General features: G+C 40.9%; 1 protein-coding gene across 1 annotated transcript; it reads right to left on the bottom strand.

Annotated features, from left to right (window-relative positions):
* Positions 1–713: 713 nt before the first annotated feature.
* Positions 714–20589, bottom strand: LOC118219734 (E3 ubiquitin-protein ligase MYLIP-A-like). The gene is made up of 7 exons (XM_035403080.1): positions 20292–20589; positions 18583–18773; positions 6239–6424; positions 4540–4737; positions 3898–4062; positions 2948–3356; positions 714–2317 (listed from the first exon to the last, which is right to left on the bottom strand). The coding sequence occupies exons 1-7, from the start codon at positions 20376–20378 to the stop codon at positions 2138–2140; spliced, it is 1416 nt and encodes a 471-aa protein (XP_035258971.1). The 5' UTR covers positions 20379–20589; the 3' UTR covers positions 714–2137.
* Positions 20590–23550: the final 2961 nt, after the last annotated feature.

The raw sequence follows: 23550 nt of genomic DNA, 5'->3' as shown, positions 1-23550 counted from the left end.
TACACACAATGGAAGACTGTGTCAAAACGTAACATTCTTCATCTCCAGAACATTTCTCCCCTGTCTCTTCCCATTATGTAATGTAGGGACACATCTTAATATATGTACAGATTTTTATGGGATATTTACTGAACAGTGGCTCTGGTAACAGGTACTCCACATCATTCAGCTTTGGCTAAAATCATGTGAAGATCTGCTACAATATTGCATGGGTTCTACCTATTTTGTGGATTGTGCTTGGAATTTCCACCTGAACACTTTTAGAGGTGATCTTTTTCTAACTTTTCTGAAAACTTCATTTCAACATGAGATTACACATAAATGAGTTTAAGGTCTATTAGCAGCTCCACGTGTAATGGTTGCAACCAAACACCCACAGAGATGCTACTGGTAACCTCAATGTGACCACAAAGACTCTGCAAATTAGCTCAATGATCAATAAACGTTGATCATTGACCATGTGCATTGCAAAGCAAAAAATCAGTCATCGGTCATGTTTGCTCATGTGTACAGAACCACTATAACCTATATTATAACTAACTTACTGTACAGGTGGCATTGTCATTCTGTGTAAGACCTGAACATTTTTGTTCGTTGACCCAATGCAAACTTTGACCAATGTACTCATGAGCTGTGATAAGGATATAAGCTACAGTGGAAAACTCCACAGCAAAGGCAAGCCATTGAAATATCAGATACATTAACACACACAATTAGGATATAAAACACTTTATTTGTCTTCCAATACGTAATATAAAAGATAAAATACTTCTAGATTTACAGTGTCATCTTTAGCTTCAGAAGAACAAAAACAAATCTTTGTCTGCTATGCAATTTCATGACAAAACAAGGTTAAAAAAAACTATTAAAAAAAAAATCAAATTCAAATACTCAGATTTAATAGGTCAACAAACAGAACATATTTTTGTGCAAAGAAAGAAAATGCACACAGGATTCACCCATTGCTACATTATGGCAAGCCCTAGGAATCCAAATAGCAACCTTCCTTGGTAAAGTGACAATGTTGTGTTTCGTTTGTTTTGTCTCCTACCAAAATCTCTAAGCATTCAGAAGCAGGTAGTATTGCACTGGTGTATGTACTAGCACACTTTAAATTGTGGAGAACTCACTAGTCAACCGCAGAGAAATCAACACTTGGTACAGAAAGCTACATAATGGAAAACAGTGAAATTTAAAGCAAATAATAAGCTGCACTTTGATCAATAATTATCTGCGTCCTTGAGTTTAAGAAAGTTTAAAATGTATCATATCTTGGCATTCAATTGCAAAGTACTACCCATAATAAAGGTTCTTTTGAAACATCCAGGATATATTGGTTGTGTTTTATGGCATTGTCCTGCTGCAGATGTTGTGCTGACTCTGTGCAGATTCACATGATCCTTACGGTATGTGGATCAGCTGGGAACTGCAAATTATATCATTTCAGGATCAGTGAATTTGCATTGAATCTGTCCAGCATAAAACACAATCACTGCCAACCCTAAAATGGACTAATCCCCTAGTGAGTTTGCTCATGAACCTGCTTCCAACCTAGTTACCAGCAGTTATTAAGGTGAGGTTAGAACAAAGCCCTGAAAAACGAATGGGGTTCAGTCCCAGATCAGTGCTAATATATGTGTGTTCATACACTCACCTGAAAACATTGAAAATAGCTTTTCTCACTGAGGCATACTAATGAATATAAAGATGCCCGAGTCTTAATGAGGTCTAACCCTGTAGAAGATAAAGTGTTGCACCATGTTTATACCCTCACACCCAAAATTCAACTCCAAATGTGAACACAAGACAAAGTAAAATCTCACAAATGTACATTTGTAGAAAAACTTACAAAACCCAAAAGCAAAATAATATTGAAGAAATTCCCTTTTTTGAAACATAATGCAAGGCTGTGGCAAAAAAAAAAAAAATTTAAAAGGAAAGGATACGCACAAAAAATATTGCTCAGGTCAACTGATAACATTTTGTTTAAAAATATATATATAGACATTTATTTTAAGAACAGATCCACCAATCGTTTTGAGGTTTGATTTCTGTGGAATAGGCAGGGGGCGCTGTGAACACTTGGAACCAATGGACAGGCAAAGACACACAGAAAAGCCTGGAGGGGTAGCAAGCTTTATGAGTGGTAGAGCTTCTCGTCTGTGGAGTAGTCTTTGCTGGGGCAGTTGTGCGAGGCCAGCCCTCGGTGAATAGAGAGTTTGGTGCTTCCCGTTACAGCCAGATTGAACAGGCTAGCGCAGGTGGGCAGATAGACATGCTGAATGTGATCAACCTCAGATCGGCACACTGGACAGGACTGTGGGGAGAAAAGCACAACGTATTACTTTAGCCAGTACGTGTTATTGCCTTCACCAAAACACATCAATCAGCTACAGGCAGGCAGCACTGTGGGGCAGAGTCTTGCAAGCTAAAGCATGCACTATTATACCACTTTCCACATTTGATATACTGTAATGATTATACATGACAGGACTAATGCTTATATATTATGAAGAAGTGAGACTGAACCTTTATATGCTTAACATTGAGACTTCCAATATCAGGAAGGGAATCACAAAACACGTAGGTCTCAAACTCAAGGCCTGTGAGGACCAGAATGAGGACCATGCATAATAAGCAGGGTCATTTATAACTGCATATGATCACTTCAATCAGTTCAAATATACGGAATATACAGCTTTTCAATGCACACAATATGAAGTAAGAGACTGGCATACATAATGAATATCTATGCAACAGGAGACAGGTACATATAATAAATATATCCAACACTGCATGAATCAGAGACAACAGAATGAACCACTTTTGTTAATATGTGGGATACACAGTAAGAGAAGTAAATAGGTGGTGATATACCTATACCCACCAGATGAAAGTTATAGGTGATTATTAGTTGTGCAGCATAAGCCATATATGATATATTTACCTGGAGCTGGGTGACGCAGTTCTGACAGCAGACCATGTGACCGCAGGGGCAGAAGGCGGAGTCAATCTGATCCTCGCAGCAGAGCATGCACAACAGCGCCTCCTTCAGGCTCTGCAGCTTCTCCTGCAGGTCTTGGCTTTGCTGGCAGCTGTCGCAGTTGGCCCCGCCCTCGGAGGACCTGACAGGCGAGCGGACCGGGCTGCGCTCACCGCCCCGGGAAAGGAAGTCCACGTAGCCGGCGTTGTACAGAGCTCGCCGTGCGTGGTCGTACACCTCCTTAGACGTGCGTCGAATGTCGAAAATGTACTTCTTGCCCAGACTGATGTTCTCGTTGAGGAACAGGGAGGCCAGGTGGCCCTTGAAGTCACGGCTGTACTGCATCATTACTGCATTCGTCACTGTGTCACATCTAAGGGTCGACAAGGGGTACTAAGTACAGTGTACGTGGACTGGGTAACGAATGCAAACAGTGCTCACTGAATGCAAACACTGCACACTCATGAACCTGTGACAGTGTCAGCAAATAAAGCTATTTATAAATGCTGCCCTACATAAGGGAATCTAGTATGCAAATAACATGACGTGTAACACATTAAACTCAATTAAAAAGCAGCGACTGTCTAAAGATATAGGTCATCATTCCAAATACCATTTTATGGTAGTGTTTAAAAATCCTTCTAACTTCTATTCAATGTTAATTTAATAGTGCAGCTATTATAATTTGCTGCCTTTAACCTAAAGAGTGTTTACCTGAGGTAAACATTTATTCGAGGTTGGAAATTATTTGAATTAGCATGGCAGTTGCAGAGACAAATAATGAGCGCTTTATATCAGTCTCTGATGCAACAATCATGCAATTGGCCAACAACATCACCTTCAACAAACATATTCAACAAGGAACACGGGAATACATTCAGCCTCGGAACTACAACTGGGAGATGGCACCTCACCTGTAAAAGGCGTGTGTCTCAGTGATTGCCCTGTAGAGTCCGCTGGCTGCTCTAGTGCTGATCATCTTGAAGAGTAGGACTACACTGTTGGTGGTTTCCTTGGTGATGGTCAAATACACATTCTTTCCTGACTGGGTTGCTATTTGGATGACGGGGTATGTGATTCTTACACAAAGAGAGAGAGAGAGAGAGAGAGAGAGAGAGAGAAAGAGAGAACATTCATGCTAAAAGCTTATATTCAGTTTCAAGGCAGTGTACTCTGTTCAAGGCTCTAAGCATATTTCAGGGAATGTTTTGTTGAAATCAATGACTGCCACACTCAATGTAATATAAGAAAAGAATGAAATATATACATTTAAATACAGTCAGGGGCATTCGAATCTAGGCTTGACTGAATACTCTCTAGTATTAGTTAATGATGATCCTAGAAGGGCTGAACGGTATATTCTCATGACATATGTAGCCTCTTGTTTTTTAAATCTAAAATATATCCATGTATTGCTTTAGAGAGCAAAGTTCGTAGAATGGTTAGTCTCAGAGTGAATGACAGCCCCAGCAAGTTCCACCCATTAGAGGATTCAATAAGCACCATGTGAAGACATCGGGAGGACACAGCCAGCTCTTAACAGCTCAGGTATTTACCTGTTGATAAGACTGAAGTCCTGCTTACAGATAGCAATGCCCTCTGGGCCCACTCCGACGGCCAGCTTCTGGCCTTCGCCGTCCCTGGCCCAGTGCCACTCCACCCCGTAGTGCTCCAGCGAGGAAAGCAGCTGCAGAGCCTGGTACTCAGCGGAGGCTGTGCCCAGTCCCTCCAGGGCCCTGTGTCTCACAACAACGCTGTCCGTGCAGAAAACACAGCGCAGGGTGTTCATCAGAACCAAGAAACAATGACGAGCCAAGCATACTGAACCGCACAAATTTCACCCAACACTTATGCACCACACGTGTACGTGCACACACACACGCACTTGTGTACGTGCACACACACACGCACGCACTTGCCTACGTGCACACACACACGCACCAGCGCACGCACACCTGCACATCACTACAGAACTACAGAGAAACACATGGGCTCTGCAGACTGTCAGATGAGCCAGCATTACCAGCTAATCGCATAAAAATGATTCAGGCAGTGCATAAATTTAACACCCCCTTTCATAGACAAACAAAACAGAGACAATATCCCAAATAAAACGTCCATAATATTTGAACCATGCAGCACTTGTTACATCCTATTTCCTTGACAATTGGCAGCGTCCAAACAAAAACAGATGTGATTTGTTCAAAGAACTTCAACAACTGCAGCCTGAAAGAAAATGCCTTTGATGAGGACACTTTTCTCCTTCATTTATTCTCTTCAAAATATTCAAGCACAAGTTTTCTTTTAAACTCCTGCAAAAACTGCTTCAACAGACCACACTACTTACAGGGAAATGCATCACTTGTGATTATACACTGAGCTACAGTACAGCTCCATGTATGTGAAAATTTAAAATAATTTTGTTGATGCAGTAAACTGGAACAACAGTGCTAGACGTACTGTGATAATAACATCAACGTCCTGATCATAAATCACCAAAAGAACAACTTATATGGGATTAACATGAAGGCAATAAAGCAAAGCCAATAAACTAGTTTAACCTGAGTCACACAGCCAAGGTTTTTTTCTTGTTTGGGAGTCATATATTTTTGTGCTCTCTCAGGACTGTCTGGTGGATATGCAGTCTAGCGACAGTGATAGTCGTGCCCTTTCACCTAGTTAGTATCAGCTTACATGTTTCTTTACCTCCGCCCAATAGAATGATTGTTTTTGTAATGTTAAATACTTATTTTAAAACATAAAAATAATACTGCATATAAAAATATATATCAATTAAAAATGTAACTTGTACATTTGGTAATATTGTGTAACACTATGGATAAAGAAATGCTAAATTAAAAAAAAACAACATTAAAAAGACATGAGAGAAGCAGTGAGGTGCAGAAGGAAAATATCTTTCCAGAATATTCTTAGGTTTTCTACACATTTCTACATTTCATCTTACACTCTCAGCAGTTCTATTTTTAGTAAAGCTCACTAAACGCAGTTCACTAAAACATATTCTGTGATTGGGAATAAATTTAATAAGAGGACATGTACAAAGGGTTTAAAACACATTAAAGCTTCCACTTTGACCAACCTTGTCATTGCTCACGATAAAAACCACAAATTACCAGAAATGGCTCCTCACTGCTTGAATAATGGCTGAAACACATGATCGTATGAGCTCTGTATTAGGTTTAACTACACACAGGGGTGAACCCTGTAGGCCTTTTTCCTGCAATTCAATCTCACCTGTTGATGGTGGCCTGGCTGGGCTCGTTCCCGCAGAGCTGGGAGTAGTAGTACTCGGCTGTGTTCTGGTTGTAGTCCCCAAACTCAGCCTGTGCTAGCAAGGCGCTCAGCTCCTCAGCCTGCTCAGGACCCATCTTCAGCCTTCCGCTGACAGCTTCCTGTTTCATGTGCAGGAAGAAGAGGCGCCTGATGGGGGAGAGAGCGTGAGTGAGGAATAAAATTAGGGACATTTGGAATAATTCCACCTTCAAAACAAGCGCCACATGAAGCTGCAGTTTTTTCTGTGCAAATGCCTCACTGCAAATCGACTCACCTAGGGAATGAGTAATATCAATGAATTATGTCATTATTACAGGCATTTAGGAGACGCTCTTATCCAGAGCGACTTACACAACTTTTAAACAGCATTTACATCCATTTATACAGCTGGATATATACTGAAGCAATGCAGGTTAAGTACCTTGCTTAAGGGTACAACAGCACTGTCCTAGCGGGGCCTTGAACCTGCAACCTTTAGGTTACAACACTCCTTACTCCAATATACTACACTGACATTTTTGCAGCATTCTTACGCTCTCCTCCATGAAAGTGTAGAATAGACATGAACATGAACAGCCTCAAGCAAGAGCAACTCTGTATTTTTCTTAATTCTGTTATTAAATAATATGCATGCCAATAACAATTAGAGAGAGCAACCTCATCTCATCAAGCATGATGCAACAAAAGACCAGCAAGGGAAGCATCCGTGTCTATGAATCAGCATCGACAGAATAAATACTTGTGTGCCTGGTGGTGCAATCGAAGTAAAGATTTCAGAATACCATCCCAGAAAACAAGCTGTGCACACTGTTCCCCACTATGTTTTTCAAGTGAGTACGTGTTTCTTTTCAACTCACTGGCTTTAATGAAACACAAGATAGGGCAGCTGACTGTCTGCTTTTTAAGATGCACTCTCACTGCTAGACAAAAGAAGAATGCGAACCCTCCAGAGCGCACAAAAATAGCAACGTAGATAACAACTCATTTTCAGAATGTTTACCAAGCTGTTTGTTCTGGAAACGTGGCTTGGAAAACAACTCCAGCCCTTATCGATTGGCCAGGGTGTTTGGGAACCGGTGTCACCCTAGTATTGCTAGAGGTCTGTGACCCCGGAGGTATGCTGCCAAGTGATAACCAAAAGGGCTCATGGGTCATCTCTGGAGCTGAACATGCCTGGCTTCTCACTCAGACACCATCATCTACACTCCAAATAGAAACCTGACGGCTTGGTTCCACCCTGTTGATTTAGCGTGGTTAGTTGTCCAACCTTGGGAATTTGGGACAGACTCTCTTGCTGCATGTGTGTTTTTGAGGGGAAGATCTGAGGAAAGGAGCATATTTTGTTTTTCTCGTTTTGTTTTCCCACTAACTGTGCAACTGGTTGGCCTTCAATCAAGCCACAGCAGATTGAGAGTTAGACAATGCTCACCACTTACACTTAGCTATACTACATTGTAACTATACGTAAACATACTAAGAAGTACATACAAAATTATGAGGTTATAAGTGGAAATGAATGGCAAAACAGTCTAAATATATCACAGACAACAAAAACATAGCTCCCTAGTTATGGATAAAACACACTATGGTTTGACTGAGTCGGAGCCAAAAAGTCAATTTTGAAAAGATTAAATTCTACAAGCAGACCGCTGCACTATTCTCTTCTCAAGGACATCCAATCAATAAACTGTGATTTCAGCTCTACTTTATGGAGGCTTTCAGGGATGACCTCAGACTGCACTACTCAAACACATTTCTGAATCTTGAAAAGTGATGCAGCAGCCTGGCCAAAGATAGGCACTTCTTTCCATGACATGCACTCCTGTTGCACCCTTGAGCAAGATTATTCATCTGAATTTCTTATGTAAATATTCAGTATCCACGTAAAATGTTTGGATATATGTCATGAACTGTATTAACCATCTAGATATGGCTCAAGTTTCATTTAGTCTTCTTAATTTAGGTACAGAACATTCATGTTTATAGGTAAGCTAAGGATCTGCAACTATGGGTACTGTAAACCATTAGTGTTTAATTTTTGGCTTCTTTTCGAATTGTTCATGATTGGCCACTTCATACACTACATGGCCAAAAGTATGTGGACATCTGACAGCCCAACCAGAATTATGGGCATTAATATGGAGTTAGTCCATCCTTTGCTGCAACAAACAACCTCCACTCTTCTGGGAAAGCTTTATACTAGGCTAGACGTTCGGGAATTGCTGCACGGATTTGCTTCCATTAAGCCAGAAGAACATTAGTGAGGTCAGTCACTGATTGGGTGATTAGGCCCGGCTCGCAGTTGGCTGTCCAATTGATCCCAAAAGTGTTGGATGGGGTTGAGGTCAGGGCTCTGTGCAGTCCAGTCTAGTTCTTCCACACCGTTCTTGCCAAAAACCCTTTCTGCTCTGTGCTCGGGTGCATTGTCATGCTGAAACAGGAACGGGCCTTTCCCAAACTGTTGGGGAAGCACAGAACTGTCTAGAATGTGATTGTATGCTAGTATGTAGCATTAAGATTTGAATTTGTGGACCTCTAATTTCTCTGGCTCCCATTATTATTTGACCACAACCTTTTTAGTTACGTTTCCGACAGACAGAGACACAGAGACATAGCAGGATAATCACAGAACCTCCACTCCGCCTACTTCTGCTGGAGGTAAACAATGGTCCCACCAAGACCAATCCTTCGTTAGTTTACAAGGAACAACTTGTTCCAATTATGCCTGTTCCACGATACGCTGAAGGGTGTGGAACACCAACTGCTTGGTTTGGGCCAGTTCAGACCTACCCTAACACTAACATCCTACACACTTCCTGAAAACACCAGTTATTTCTGCATATAAACCCTTGATCTCAACCCGAGGAATACAACCGCACACTCATTTGAAAATGCACTTTAAGCAGTGTTTCGTTTTGCTTCGTCTGATTTCAGGATATACTCTCTCTAGACAGCATGTAAGAGTGAAATATAGAGAAACAGTACTGAGAGTTTTTTTTAAAAACCAAAAGCGCATAGCCAAACTCATGACCTTGATAAGTGCTTCTTTTGAGTCAGAACAAAAGTAGCAATGTCTGACTGCACCAGTGCAGCTCTCTTAGGGAGGGAGAACCTGATCTCACAGCCACCCACAGGATGGCATTACTCACAAACAAAGGCAACACCTGGGGGTTACTACAGGGCACTTTGCATTCCCTTAAGCACTGGAGCGTGAAAGAGCAACGCTCCTTGCACATTCGTGCTTGTTTGTGGTGGCTGTTCCACTGTTTATAGTTTGATAGTTTAGTCTATGATTGACTGAGCTGGGACACCTCATTAAAAACCGCGATTATTTAATTACCTATTCAAGAAGTGTGACTTACAAAACAAACTCTATGACAAAAGCTTAAAGAGTCGATATCCTGCTTAATATTCATGGATTTTCAGTAAGTCTGAGCCAATGGCTGTTCACAATTAAGCAAATTAACTAAACAAGAAACGCTTGTGTTGAATGAAAATTCCTGGAGTGACCTTTGGCTGTTTTTGAAACCACAAAGGCTAAGAGGTCAGTGAATTAAATGCTCAAATGAAACTCTGGCACACAAGCAATTCATCAACTAAAGATAAATCCAACCAGAACTTAAGTTAAGATCACACCAAATCATTACTTTGATTAGGCTAGATGCAAATCACCTGTTTATGTTAAGCTGCTGGACATCTGGAGATACAGAACAACAGCTATTCAACAAACAAATACATTAATATATTTTATTTTGATAAACACATTTGAACAACATGAAAACAATGCTACTACGTGAAAAACATTATATTATAGCCAGAACTTCATAGACAGTCCCCACATGTTCTCTCCGAAACCTGGCGTAAGTAGACCAGAGCAAATCCATTCATCTCTTTCCACCTCCGACACAATCTCTGGTGTTGTTAGAGGTCAGTTTGACACTGGCCCCCCTTTCACTGCGTAAATGAAGAGCAGGCGGCACTCATTAAGCTTCCCTGTCTGTTGTCTCTGGTAGAAAAGGGCCCTGTGTATGAGCATAAAAGGAACCAGGCTCCCCTCTCCAACACTCCCCGCATGGGACCATGTGCCCTGTCAGCCTGGCTCCATCTCAGTTAGAGATCCAAACGGTGCACTGCAACGACACAAAGCTAGAGGGCATTTTTTCATGTTCCACATTCACAAAGAGGCAGTGAAACTCTATCAATCCACAAATTCAACATAGGTTATGGAGTAGCCTGTGATTCATTTGTGAGAAACTGCACATGTGACTGACAGGCCCAATGACCAGTACTGACTGCATTTCAAGGGCCATGAAAATAGTTGTCAGTCAGTTACTGTATGTACAAGACATCCAGTAGCAGCATCTGAGAAAAAAGTCTGATTTTAAGAGGGTCAACCAAGTTCAACAGGTTGTAGACATTGTGGCTGGTAAAATCCTCTATCTTAGAGCAAAGACATATTTCCACAACCACAAAATTAAAGATTTATTGAGCAAGTTACACTGCTTCTCAGCAAGAAAATATGTCCGTTCCCTGTAGGGGTAAACGAGGCTAACAAGAGGTAAAGAAAACTAACCACCCTCTCCCAACTTATATTCAAACAGAGTGAGGTGCTGTATACATTCGTTGCTGCATTTGGTTTCCAAAACAACATAGATTCTGAAAACATCAGTACTCTTTAATCCATGTATCTACAAAACAAGTTATTTTGGTTCCTTTTTTGTTCTCAAGAGGGTTTATGAAAGTAAAAGTCTGATTCTGTCAGCTCTTGACACTGCAGCTACCATATGAAAAGAATCAATTTCAACATAGTTGGACTTACTGGGTGGGGTGAACAGCAAAGCGAGGCTTATTTCTATTTACCGCACCCTCGACAGTGCTAGAGGGGGATTTTTAGTATTTTCAAAAACAAATACTGGCAATACAACACCAAAAAAGGCTGACAGTTTTTTAACCCGAGTCCTGTGTTTCAGCTCTTAAGACTTTCATGCTATTTAGAGCTCTGTTCCGATAGCCTGGGTCATGCCATTATAGCCTCTAAGCATGTCCAACAGGGGAAAAAATAAAATAAAGCAAACACCAGGACGCATTCAGCTCACGTCTCCCTCTTTCTCTCTTGAACGCACGAGCAGGTGTGCATGCACAGACGGACACACACAAACACACACACACAAACACACAGTTCCAGATGAACTACCAGTCAGGCAAGCAGACGCAGTGACCAAAGACTCAAGGTAAATCCTGCAGGGGTTATTTTTGTCCTGAACACCCCTCACCACACACCAAACTACCACCACCCCCACTCATCCCGCAGTAGTATTACACTGCTCCCAAACCAGACAACTACAACAATTTGTAATTACAATAATCACAACAAAGTTTAGGGTGACTATCAGTTTTCCAAATAGGCAAAAAAAAAATCATATCAATATGGTAGATTGTGTAACAAAGAGAAAATGGTGGGAGTGGTGTGGAAAGCATTGCTTTGTTTTCTTTGAAGAAATGCAACATTATTCTTTTTTGTGTGGAAGCCCTGTAATTGCAAATCACCCGAAATGACTGTACATTGGTCTTTTTAACAACCCTGTTAAGGGAATAACTGATAGAACTCATTTTCCCTGCCTTGTAAATTAGCTCTAACACACAGCTGCTAAAGGCCCCTGGCAGAGCCAATGTGTTCTGATAATAGTCAGCTTTCATACAGAGAAGGATACCTAGATACGGCAGTGAAGTGCTCACCCCATGAGCAAGAATAATTACATTACAAGCTCATAATCTTATACTGGCAGAAAATGGGTCACTGGTCAATATGGAAACCAGGAGGAAGAAGATGCTCAAGGAGGCTGAAATGGCCTCATTTCTTTACTGAATTTGATTTGACTGATTTTTTTTCTTCTGACTGAGTCTTGGGGTTTTTGGTTTCATGTTCTATTATATTTCCAAGGATTTCTGAGGACACAAAACTTTCTGCCTGAAAAAAGCGGGTTGTATTTTTGACAATGATAGACCACAAATGTTCTACTGAGACACAGTGTCCGGTGTTCTGAACATTACAGAAATCAGGAATAGAAGCCTTGTTTTAAGTTAACATACTATAGTGGTTATAATGAAAAAAAAATTATCCTCCAGTAGCTTTGGCAACAATGTGCTGTCAGAAGAATGTGCGTGGCGTCTGATAACAGTTTGGACCAGTTCCCTGGAGGTTACTCTAAGTCAATGAACTGCAGTAACCTCAGAGGACTTTACCTGCCCAAGCTGCTAAGGCACTGTAAAATCTACAGTGCCTTAAATACAGCATATAAGGGATATATCACTTAGATATCATCTGGATTTGCATTTTGGCTTAAACTTTAAAGTGTACATTAAGTTCCCATTTTCCATCATGAAATGCTTTTGTTATTTTTTCAGCTTTTATTAAAAGGATTCAAAAATGCATGTCCTACTTATTCAGATAAAACAGATAGACTTATTTCCATACTCAGTCTTAACGACACAAAAACCGTTTTCCATGCCTTGTCTTGTTGGTGAAGAATATTCATATACAATTGTGCATAGTTATTATAAAATCACACAATGCCTTGGGCACTCAAGACTCCTAATGTCACTCAAGAATGTGTTTAGAATAAAGACAAGACAGTGGGTTCGAACTATGTCTTTAAAGACTTGTAAAAGAAGGAAGGAGGGAGGCAAATATACACAATGACCTATTGTGGCATTTGGTCCAGCGGTGAACCGGATTGGTCTAGGCTGCACCGGTTGTTGGAGAGAGCACACACACCTGGGTTGCGTTACTGTAACGAATCAGCCCAAGTGCTTAAAGGTGTGTTCCTCTCCACAGTTCGGGGCCGAGATCGGGAGCACACCGAGAGAGTAGTTTTGGTTTTAGTTTTGTTTCGTTTCAATTTTGTTTCTTTGAACATTACGGAGAAAGTAAACCGCCACTGAAAAGTACTGTAGGTGGAAAGCGAGCCAGCTACGAGCGGCACACTGAAAAGTGGACGCTCCGTTTTACTTTCTTTTGTATTTCTTATTTTAGTTCGTTGTTTTAGTTTATTGTTTTCGCCTGGCACCCGTGAGGGAGAAGGGTGAAGATGTTTGCTTATTTGTGTTTGTGCGGGTGCACTCTCTCTCTCCCCATGCGGCAACCAACAGTGTTCCCCAGAACTACCAATCTCCCTCCCAGGGGTGTCATGCTGCCGTGTGACACCTATATAATAGACAAATGTCTACACCTATACACTGCACTGATACAACTTACACTTAAAATTTTATTCTTCTTTTCATTATTCTTATTTTTATTTTTCACATCTTTATATTCCACATCCTTGCAGCTTGAAAACACTGAACCACACTGCCAGCACTGAACATTCCATGCTAAGATTTTAATTCTGATTCTAGCATTTGTTTATACCACTTACCGGCACAAGTTGATGGGGCCACTGTTGATTTCAAATACACGTTTGATTATTTTTTATTGTAGTTCTATTATGGTTGTGATGTACATCTTAAGGAACTTAACCAGAAGGTTAATCACTTCCCTAGGGAAAAACCCACCCAGCAAATAATAAAATATAAAGCAAACATTCATTGAGTAGAAAAACAAACTGATATGACTGAAGTAGGGCAGACAGGAGACTGCTAATGGAGGCTCATGGGCTGAATTTCAATGACATTTTCCTAACTGAGCTGTTTGACAGCCATGAGGCAGTTGACCCACCTTAGCTGTGTGTCAGCTATATCTAAGGCGAGTTGGTAGCATGTTTAGCATATGATAAAGTCTGGTGACCAGGCATGTACAGTACAGTGAAAGTAGGTTTACACTATGTAAAGAATGTATTAATTATTTAATGTGCCATTAAATAATTCAGTAGAAATTAGCTGAAATTATCAGTTTAAATGGTATCACAGTATTAGATCACAGGACACATACACCAGAGCAGTTGAGTGGAAACTAGGCTGGGTGCTAGGCTAGGCCTTTTTTCTCCAACAGGGAAGATTGTTCTTAAAATGGGAGATACATTTCTGCACAATAAAGCGGTTGAGCAATTCACGGGACATCAGATCACCCTCACAGACCACTATGAACACAGCCCAATACATTACAGGCCTGTTAATGCTTGCTCATAAAAGACCATTCTGGTCAAAGTCACTGCTGCAAATTGTTGGTAACTGGGTATGTTTGGTGTCTGGATCATTTTTCCCTTAAGCCCCAAGAAAAGCTGTGAAAGACAACAGATGCAAAGAAACAACAAAGTCAATAGAATTTATGTCCTTTAATCTGAACTAAAAACAGAGGGAATAAAAGAAAAAAAATCTAAATTACTTTTCTGGTCTGGCCCTGGCTTTTATAATAATGATAATCATAATCATTTTTCATGTAACTAGGTTCATCTACAACTAGGTGGGTGGGGGGTGGGAATTTATATATATTTAAAAAAAAAAAAAAAAAAAAAAAAAAAAAAAAAAGGGTACAATTCACACTTTTTGCAAAGTTATACCTAGTGTAGCTCTCTTGCAGGAATGTTGTAAAGCGCTTGTCTCTGAGTTTTGTAATGCACTTGTTGTAAGTCGCTCTGGATAAGAGCGTCTGCTAAGAATCTATAATGTAATAATAATCATTGTAGTAACTTCAAAAGGGGCATGTCAATAAATAAAACAAAGGAGATCTGGTAACTCATCATTCCGAGCTTCTAAACTCTCGAGAATTTGAAGGCAGGGAGATGACTGTGGTTTAAACAAGGACAAGAGGATGACTGAGGACATCTACTTCAGGCCATTCCAAAGTTTGTTTAGCTGCTTTACTGCCTATGAAACCAGTTTTCCTAAGTCTGACTCAGATCCAGCTATCGGAAACTTTATTGCCCAAGGGCCCAGCTCATCTAAGACCAACCTAGCTCCAGCCACTTCACCCAGCGACAACGCAGAAGTAAAAAACACAGGGGTCTGTGAACCGCTTCCCATCATGCATCTCTAAGTAAGGCCACACACAACACAGCTGCACAAACATGCATGGCTTCTTCTACATTAAAGGAGTCTACATCACTCCTTCAATATAGTGGAGCAAATAAACAATTTACCAAGAGCTGTAAAAAAAAAAAAAAAAAAAAACGCTTAAGGCGGCTAATTATAAGCCTCTCTTTTGAGCACATTCATGGAAACAGAGGCCACATTAACACTGTAGATGCTCCGTTTAACCTTAGAATCCTGATCGGAATGTTAAATAGTCAACAAACAGAGGAAAGATTTGGGGATTTAACAGCACTGACAAACATTAACAGCAAACTACCCAAGGGAAGTCAATGATGCAGAGAAATAATAAATGCAAGACTTTCCATTCTAGTTCATTTTGACGATCCCTTCAAGTGAGTACTTGTCTCTTAAGTCATGTATGACGTTCACGGTTACAAAATAGTAGCAGTGTTGTGTTGTTAGCTTGAGAACCGGAAGCTCTTACCCATTGATTTCAAAGACATAAATCATTACAGCAAACATGGCCTGTCCACGAAACTGAAGGATTTCATGATTTTCAATAAGCACAGTGGGCTAATGAGAGGAGAGATATTGACAGGAAAACTCCACCCAAGTAAGAGAATGTTTTTTGCATGTTATCAAATTAAATTGCATTTGAAAGTTCTATGTAGGACTCAGCAAAACAGTGCTTCTGTCTGGGAAAAGTCCTTGACACATGATTATGAATATAATGAAATACTAAACCAGGAGTTCTGGTAAGAGGGCATTTAACCTTATATAAGCACTTTACAACCATTTAACATCCCAGAGTGGAGTTATGTAACTACAGTGAGAAAGAAGCGCTCTGTCAGCACTCCATACTGCCCCCCCCCCCCCCCCCCCCCCAAAAAAAAAACCACTCCCACCCATCCCATCACAGGCTTGCCTGCTTTAGGCAAAGAGCATGTAAAACGTGCCCGTTTCCCCCTCAGCCCACACCGCCCCCCACCCTTTCCCTTGCCGGGAACAGAATGTGCTCTGCATTGTGAGTCTAACCCTATAGATCTTACGTCATCTGAGAGGCCCACCTCACAGCCTCCGTGAATGTTCAGAGTTAATACTGTCTGGTCTGTCTGCTTGAAGAGACCACAATTCACGATCTGAAACAATTTTGAATAATTCTTTAAGAAGATGGAGGGTATGATTTCCTTTTGGCAAGCGCTGCAGTTGGTGTTGGGTCTATGTTCATGAGGCAGTAGGGAAAAGCCAAGGATGGGGGGGTAATGGACAGAGAGGATGAACCCTATGATAAACCCTGGCATGTAGCAGCACTTCACACATCAGTATGCATACTGCTAGGAGAACAAAAGGACTTTCACAGCTGCAGATACCTCCTGGCTAATTAAATGCAACAGCATCCAGCGATATTATCCAGCAAGACATTTGGACCATTTCATAAGTGTCCCCACATGAGTAAGAACTGCATTTGAGCAGGGATTTTAAATAGCCAGTTATTCAAGCATGACTGCACAAGTTCAAGAAGATGGTTCACATTACATTTATATCACCGCATGCGTGTGCAGGCTTTCACGTGTCCTGAAGTCTGTGAAGCTAAACTGAAAGAAGAAACTGGGCCACAATGTTTTTTTTTTAAATTAAAGCCTGATTCAATAGAAAGAGGAACCCCTGACAGAAAAAGCCCACGCATTATACATGGATCCTCTATATTAATTACACAGGTCAACACTGTTGCATACTGTTAAAAATTCAGTCTGTGTCCCCACAAAATATGTGCAACGAATATACCATGAGTGTTTAATTCGCAGTCTTCATTGAGTCTGACTCATTCCCCCAGCTTAACAGACTACCATCTGTTTATCAGGTCAGAGGTCAAGTTAGGAAACCTCAAAGGAAGAATTGCTGACAAAACCACTCTCCTCAGCCTAACCATGGAGCACACTACAAAAAGATTTATTTAACCAAAATTCTACAAGAATTCTTTTTTTTTTCCTGTCATAATTCTGATATCGATATAAAATACACAGACAACACCTCCTTTATTATAGTTATGGATGTAACCAATGCGAAATCACCGTGCTCACCCATTTTAATTTGTTTGGTGCATTGAAACCAGTGAAATATCATCAATTGAAAGGAAATTGGTTCGCACTCAAAAAATGGCTACAAAGCTTCAAAAAATGAAATTATTTATTGTTTTATTTGTTTTATTCAATGCAGAATCACCACACTGTTCCTTTTTTCAGATAAGATTGGACACCTCTGGTATAAAGCATGACTGTAAACTACATCACCTGTCACAGGTTTGGAGCTCACTTTACTTCCAGTAAAAATATAACATTTTAATCCAGGTGAGGAATGAATTTCTGCCTTTTCCTACAAACATTGTATTCCTTCAAATTGTAAAACCTAGGCAAGCTTATATCTGACTGAGCCTAAACCTCATCTGACATTGTGCCTTTACAACCACTGACCCAGAAAACTCTGGACACATAGGGGCAGGCATCAAAGGTCTCTTAACTCACGATGACTGCAGTCAAGATTCCGTTCTAATATTCTAACATATGGAATCTATATACTCAACTATCAGGTTTGAGTGTGTGCATGCGTGTGCGTGTGCATGTGCGTGTGCTCGTGTGGGAGTGTGTGTAAGAGACAGAAAGAGAGAAAGAGAGAGAGAGAGATTCCTGTTGCCAACAGGCTGTAGCTCTGACCAAAAAAATGGCTTAAACACCCACAGGACTGAGGTTACTATAGGGCATTCTACTGTACAAGGAAACCACCAAATGCCTTCGCTTGGCAGTCATACAGCCAACTTCTGGCAATGGTGTCAGTGTCACAGCTCCATATCAAAAGTGCCTCAGTCTTGCACTTATCAGGCAAGGTCAAGGTTAACTGATAGCAATTACTCAACATTCAAAAGTAAGAACATTTTCAAGAAAACTCTCAAAGATAAATAAGATTTACCGATGTGCACAAAATGAGCATGTAATCATTGTCGTGGTTTGGATTCACTATTCAACTTTACATTCTGGCTGAAAAAATAACACATTTGTGTCACCTTCATGCTTAAAGTATTACAAAGAAAGGTTGTCATGGGTTTACACAGTGCTACTATAGTAATAAAAGACTTAGTAGTTAAAGACCTGAAACCAAACTGTTGGGAGTTGTACATAATGGGAATTGCTTCAGTAAATGTCCATGTGTATTGATGGATCTTTTGTAAAACTATGTGTGTTGTCCAAGATAATCTCACTTTCTTAGACAACTGAACCCTCCTCAATACAGTGCTTCCAGCATCCCTGTCCCTCAGACCCCTAAGGCAACGTTAGCATGCATACCTGGTCTGCTCTTGCAGGATGAGATGGGGCTCCACAAAGAACTTGACCCTCAGCCTCAGTCTACAGGGTGTCAGGTTGTCCATCTGCTGGGAGATCCTGTTCCTCAGATTCAGCCACAGGCTCTCCCCTTTACTGCCAGTAAACTGCAGCCCAAAATAGTCTGTCTCAATGATCCCCAGCTTCCTGCACACCTGAAAAACAAAGTAAAGGAATCAAGAAGGATTCATCAAGAACCATCGCTGCAAATACTGCTATCAATTTCGACAGTGTAGACATGAATGTGCTCTCCACCAAAGCAAGTGCCTGCTTGTTATCACACTAAGGTTTGTAAGTCTGGCAGGAGTTGGAGGAAGACACTTGACACAGGCCAACTTGCCTAGTGAGCAATGAGGCACTGTGATTCCAGCCGACTTGAAACTCCCCCATCATGGGCGATTCCAGAACCAAGTTTAGGTTGCCCTGCTGTGCTACACTATTACACTATGCAGTCTAAATAGCCAGAAATGCCAATGTACAACTGTATAAAAGGATAATACGAAATATTAAAACACAGAAGTTGCCCAAAATACAAGCATCACCATAACAAGGATTTAAGTTAACTTAAGTTAATCACTAACAGAAAAAACAGCACATTTTGGATGAATAAACTTTTGAAATCCATACCAATGAAGTACAGATATAGTAACAATTTATGACGCTAGTGTTTGACATTGACGTCAAAATCGCTACTCGTTTAAAGGTTTAAAGCCTCGGAAAAAATATGAGCCCACCACATCAGAACCGGAAATGGTAGGACAGTTAATCGTTTGGTGTTAGAAATGTGCATCCTGTACCAAAAGCTAAAAAGCTGTAGCTTCCAATTGTCAGAACGAAGGAACACCGGAGCTATTACGTAACCGGCCACGCGCCTTCAAAACGCTCCGAGATCTCTGAATGGATCATTTACGCGATCCACATGGGCATTCATATTTAATTAAACATCCAATCGACTGACTCTGACTCCAGAAACAATTATTTGTTGTAGGTGTTACTGTTTAAAAATAGCAGTCCCATACCCGTACCCAGTACTCGCTTTAGAAAGAGAAAACGTGTGTGTGTGTGCCACAATACATGCACGCACACACATACAGCCGAATAACGTTCGGTTGACAATGCATAAAGTCTCGTGGCGAAAAAGATATGAGTTACAGTAAGTTAGCCTATACTATCCAGTTACATAGCTTACATTTTCCACACGTATTGTTTACAGAGTTTCCTTAAGCAGCTTCATGGAATACCGCTTCCTTTTACATAGGCTATGACACATGACAAAACGCATTTCCCCGATCATATTCATCAACCATTTAACTATCATGCAAATCAAGGTGCTATTCCTAGAATAAACAGTGACTTTCTCTTCATTTTGCTACATTTGCTTCATTTGTGTACATGAATTGCACACGTCTGAAAAGTGCTGCAAACATACTTAGCGATAAGATTTCATATTTAATCTTCAGACAAAACAGTGACCAAGTTACCTTTCAAAACTATAGTAGCCTACACCTAACCGACCTGCCAACTTTCAACAAACAGCATATATTTAAAGTGTAACATAGTCAAGCAATCAACCCGTCTTTATTAAACTTTCTTATTGTGAGCACATACAGATTGGTGTTTTCATATGAAAAAAGAAGCAGGCTACTAAGCGAATGGATGCCACAATCACCTACCTTGTTCAGACAGTCCTCTCCATTCGCCTTTGCATCAACCTCCACCTCCATTACCACCGAATCCGGACGTGTTATATGGCAAAGCATTTTGGATTGAATAAATTATGTCTTTGGTTTTGCCTTTCTTAATGAAAAGTAAATGAACGAGTCTCGGTCTTTTTCACTGAAACCCCTACACCAAGACATGCACCTCTTCCCGACTCATTCTATCTTAACTCCTCGCTCTCAGTACTTACTATTTAATGCATTGCTTTGCGAACAAGCACCGCCTGCAAAACGTCAGACCGAAGCTCAGCACAGCATAGGCTATTTTTCATACAAGCGGCGCCGGACCTTCTCACTAGAAATGCCATCGACAACATCTTGGAGCCCCCCTCTGGTAAATACAGAAAATTGACTCAACGTGTCCGGGTACACCGGTCAAAGATATTATTGCCATATCAAATTTTGACTGGGATCTGCCACAGTTTTGCATCTGATTTGCGCCTTCTGTTTATTGTAACAAATTTTGAGCTGAAGCCCAAATTACTAAAGACGTCATAAACAACCCATATCAGGTTAGCATATGACAATTCGCATTGGGTAGCCTATAAACACAAGCACGTAACCGTCCAGACCCAAGGCGCAACCAGCTGGCACCAGCTGCGCATGCGTCCCACAAAACGTCCCTCAACGGTCGGGAGTGAGTGAGTGAGTGAGTGAGTGACCACAATTTGCCACCCATAGCCCACTGCGGCAGTTCCTGCGCGCCGTGGGAAAAAACCAGCCTAGGTCTCAGGGAACTGTTTGTAACCTAATGTTGATTTCTACTGTCTACTTTCAGCTGACTACCATCGTAGTTAAATAAATATTTGAACAGGAGATGGTGTGAAATAAAACCTCAGATGAAAGCTGTTCATATCTCTGGAATCATAGGCCTATGGGAGATAAGTAGCGGGGCATTATATAACAGCTTAGTACCCTCCTGTGCTTGCAGAGTGCTTGGTCTTGTTCTGCCTGAACCATTGACAGCACTCAGAAATACCCATTTAACAGTTAGCTGAATGCAGGCCGTCTGATTTACATTAGTCTTCCCACTACTGAGCTGGAACCTGGCTGACTAATTACACCCCTTAGGCTATCCACTGCAGACCTGGAGCCAGGCCAGTTGATTTCCATCTTTTTTCATGCCGTTCCATGTCAACTCAGTCCTTTAATAATAGTGTTGTGCTACTTACAAAGGCACTGAGAGGGGAGTTAATTGCTGAGTAGTGTGTTTATGCCGATATGGACAATAACAACTAAGGGTAATTAAAATGCCTGCTTATAATGCATGTGAAGCTATGAAAACATTTTCAACCAAAAACTAAATTTTCTTGTAAAGCATATGCAACAGTCCTTTGGAGTGCTACCCCCGCATCACTGCTACTAATATAATTGAAAAACAAGACAGAAGAAAAACATTAACATTATGAGTTGTTTCAGGCAATCAATACAGAGCCTTTAATATTGTGTTCCTTTATGGTTTCCCCATGTTTCCTGTGTAATACTGTAACACAACACAATGCTGATTACTATGTGCTTGCCAGATGGACAGTTGATGACATCACCCTGAGTGACACCATAGGCATAGAAACCCAAGGAACTGAGATTCTGTGATGTCACCTGAATTTCGATAAGGGATGTATCACTGATAGCAGAGATGATGTCATTAAAGACAGTTATCCAAGGAGGCTGCTGGATGCGCAGTAACATTATGTGCTTCCTTTGTGAGGGAAGCATCTTGGACTAAGCTGTGCATCACAACAGCAAGAAGCTAAAAGTTAGCCGGACTGCTGCTGGACGACACCATCGGAGAAAGGAGAAATGACAAGTCAGACGGCCCGCGAGTCCAGTGGACATAAATCACAAGCACAACTCAGGAACCCCGAGTGTGAAGACTCTGGGATGGCAAAGATGATCAAACCCATTTCCTTCTGCTGCAGTGAGCCAATAGCTGGACAACGCTATCCATTTCTGGCAGAATGGCTCTCAGTTTGCTGGTCTTTCTACCCATTGAGGTGCACAGCGAAGACGGACAGAGCACAGGAAAGCCAAGAGTTCTCTCTCTCAGAAATCAGTTTACCCAGTGGCACTCACACAGCCAATGTGAGACCTGTATCCCTCCAACCATGTGATCGATCATCCAGTGATGCTTCCAGCACATGTGGTCTCACCCTGCCTGTGGAGAGCAGGAAGGAGATGGGTCCTCCACCTGATATTAGGGTATGCCTCCCTGATCAATACGACCCAATAAGGAGTCAGCACATTGTACAGATGGTCCCTGCCCCCTGGGAGAGAGATGTTGTTTTGCGTGTGGAGCTGTGGGACTTGGGGCAGGGCTGTGGTAAACCACGCTACAGGGTGGAGTGGGAGCTCTCAGAGGGATTCACACTGTTGGGAACAGGGGTCTGGCTCTCCAGAATCGTCAAGTGAAAATGAAATCAAACAGGTAAGAGTTCTGGTTGCACTGGTTGAAAGAGAACTGGGGTGGATGTGCATTGCAGTGGTTAAGAATTGGGATTACAGTCAGTAGGTTGGTTTGATTCCCTTAGATGTACCTTGTGTGTGATACATGAAGGAATGTATATAACTCAAATAAATTATTTAATATTTAAGGAAGATGTGATTCTGAGGGTATTTTCTTAAAATTAAAATGTTTTGTATATGTAAAAATATAAAGCAAACAAACAGGGGAAATTAATAGCTATTTTAAACAACCAAAAATAACTATTTAACTGTAAATAATATTACAGCTTAAAACTAAGTAGCCTACATTTTTATGTCAGTCATGTGAACTTCACCACAGGTATAGCCACCCAGATACTGACTAACACCGCTATTTCAGAATAAAGTCCCACTTCGATCATGAAGAAGTAGAATGTTTTAGGTGTCATTTTGTGCTCAGCTGTATACTCCTCCTGGTTACAGTTACTTGTAAAGTTCCTTGGAAAAATAAAAATAATTAAAATAGTACATTTGTGAGAAAAACATTATAAGTGCTTTGCTGAACTAATGTAATGCATGGTCCACATCAAATTATTTCACAAATTACATCAAGGTGTGGTGGTGTGGTGCATTGAGTTGGAAACAGGAAAGTGTAGACCACCAAAAATTGTCCTTGGTTGGGCATTACTGTTGTACCCCTCAGCAAGATAATTAACCTGAGCTACATTAGAAAACATGCTCACCCCAGATAAGGACATCACTTAAGAAAGAATAGTTTAAAATAGTTTAAATC

This window comes from Anguilla anguilla, chromosome 1 (assembly GCF_013347855.1).
Source record: "Anguilla anguilla isolate fAngAng1 chromosome 1, fAngAng1.pri, whole genome shotgun sequence".
In the NCBI taxonomy this organism is placed as follows: Eukaryota; Metazoa; Chordata; class Actinopteri; order Anguilliformes; family Anguillidae; genus Anguilla; species Anguilla anguilla.
This window is presented reverse-complemented; position numbering and strand designations above follow the sequence as displayed.

Coding starts and splice junctions, on each gene's coding strand:
- LOC118219734 (XM_035403080.1), bottom strand. CDS start 20,378: ATGCTTTGCCATATAACACGTCCGGATTCGGTGGTAATGGAGGTGGAG. Junction 6,425..18,582: donor ATCCTGCAAGAGCAGACCAG/GTATGCATGCTA, acceptor CTCCCCCATCAG/GCGCCTCTTCTTCCTGCACA. Junction 4,063..4,539: donor GACTTCAGTCTTATCAACAG/GTAAATACCTGA, acceptor TCTTTGTGTAAG/AATCACATACCCCGTCATCC.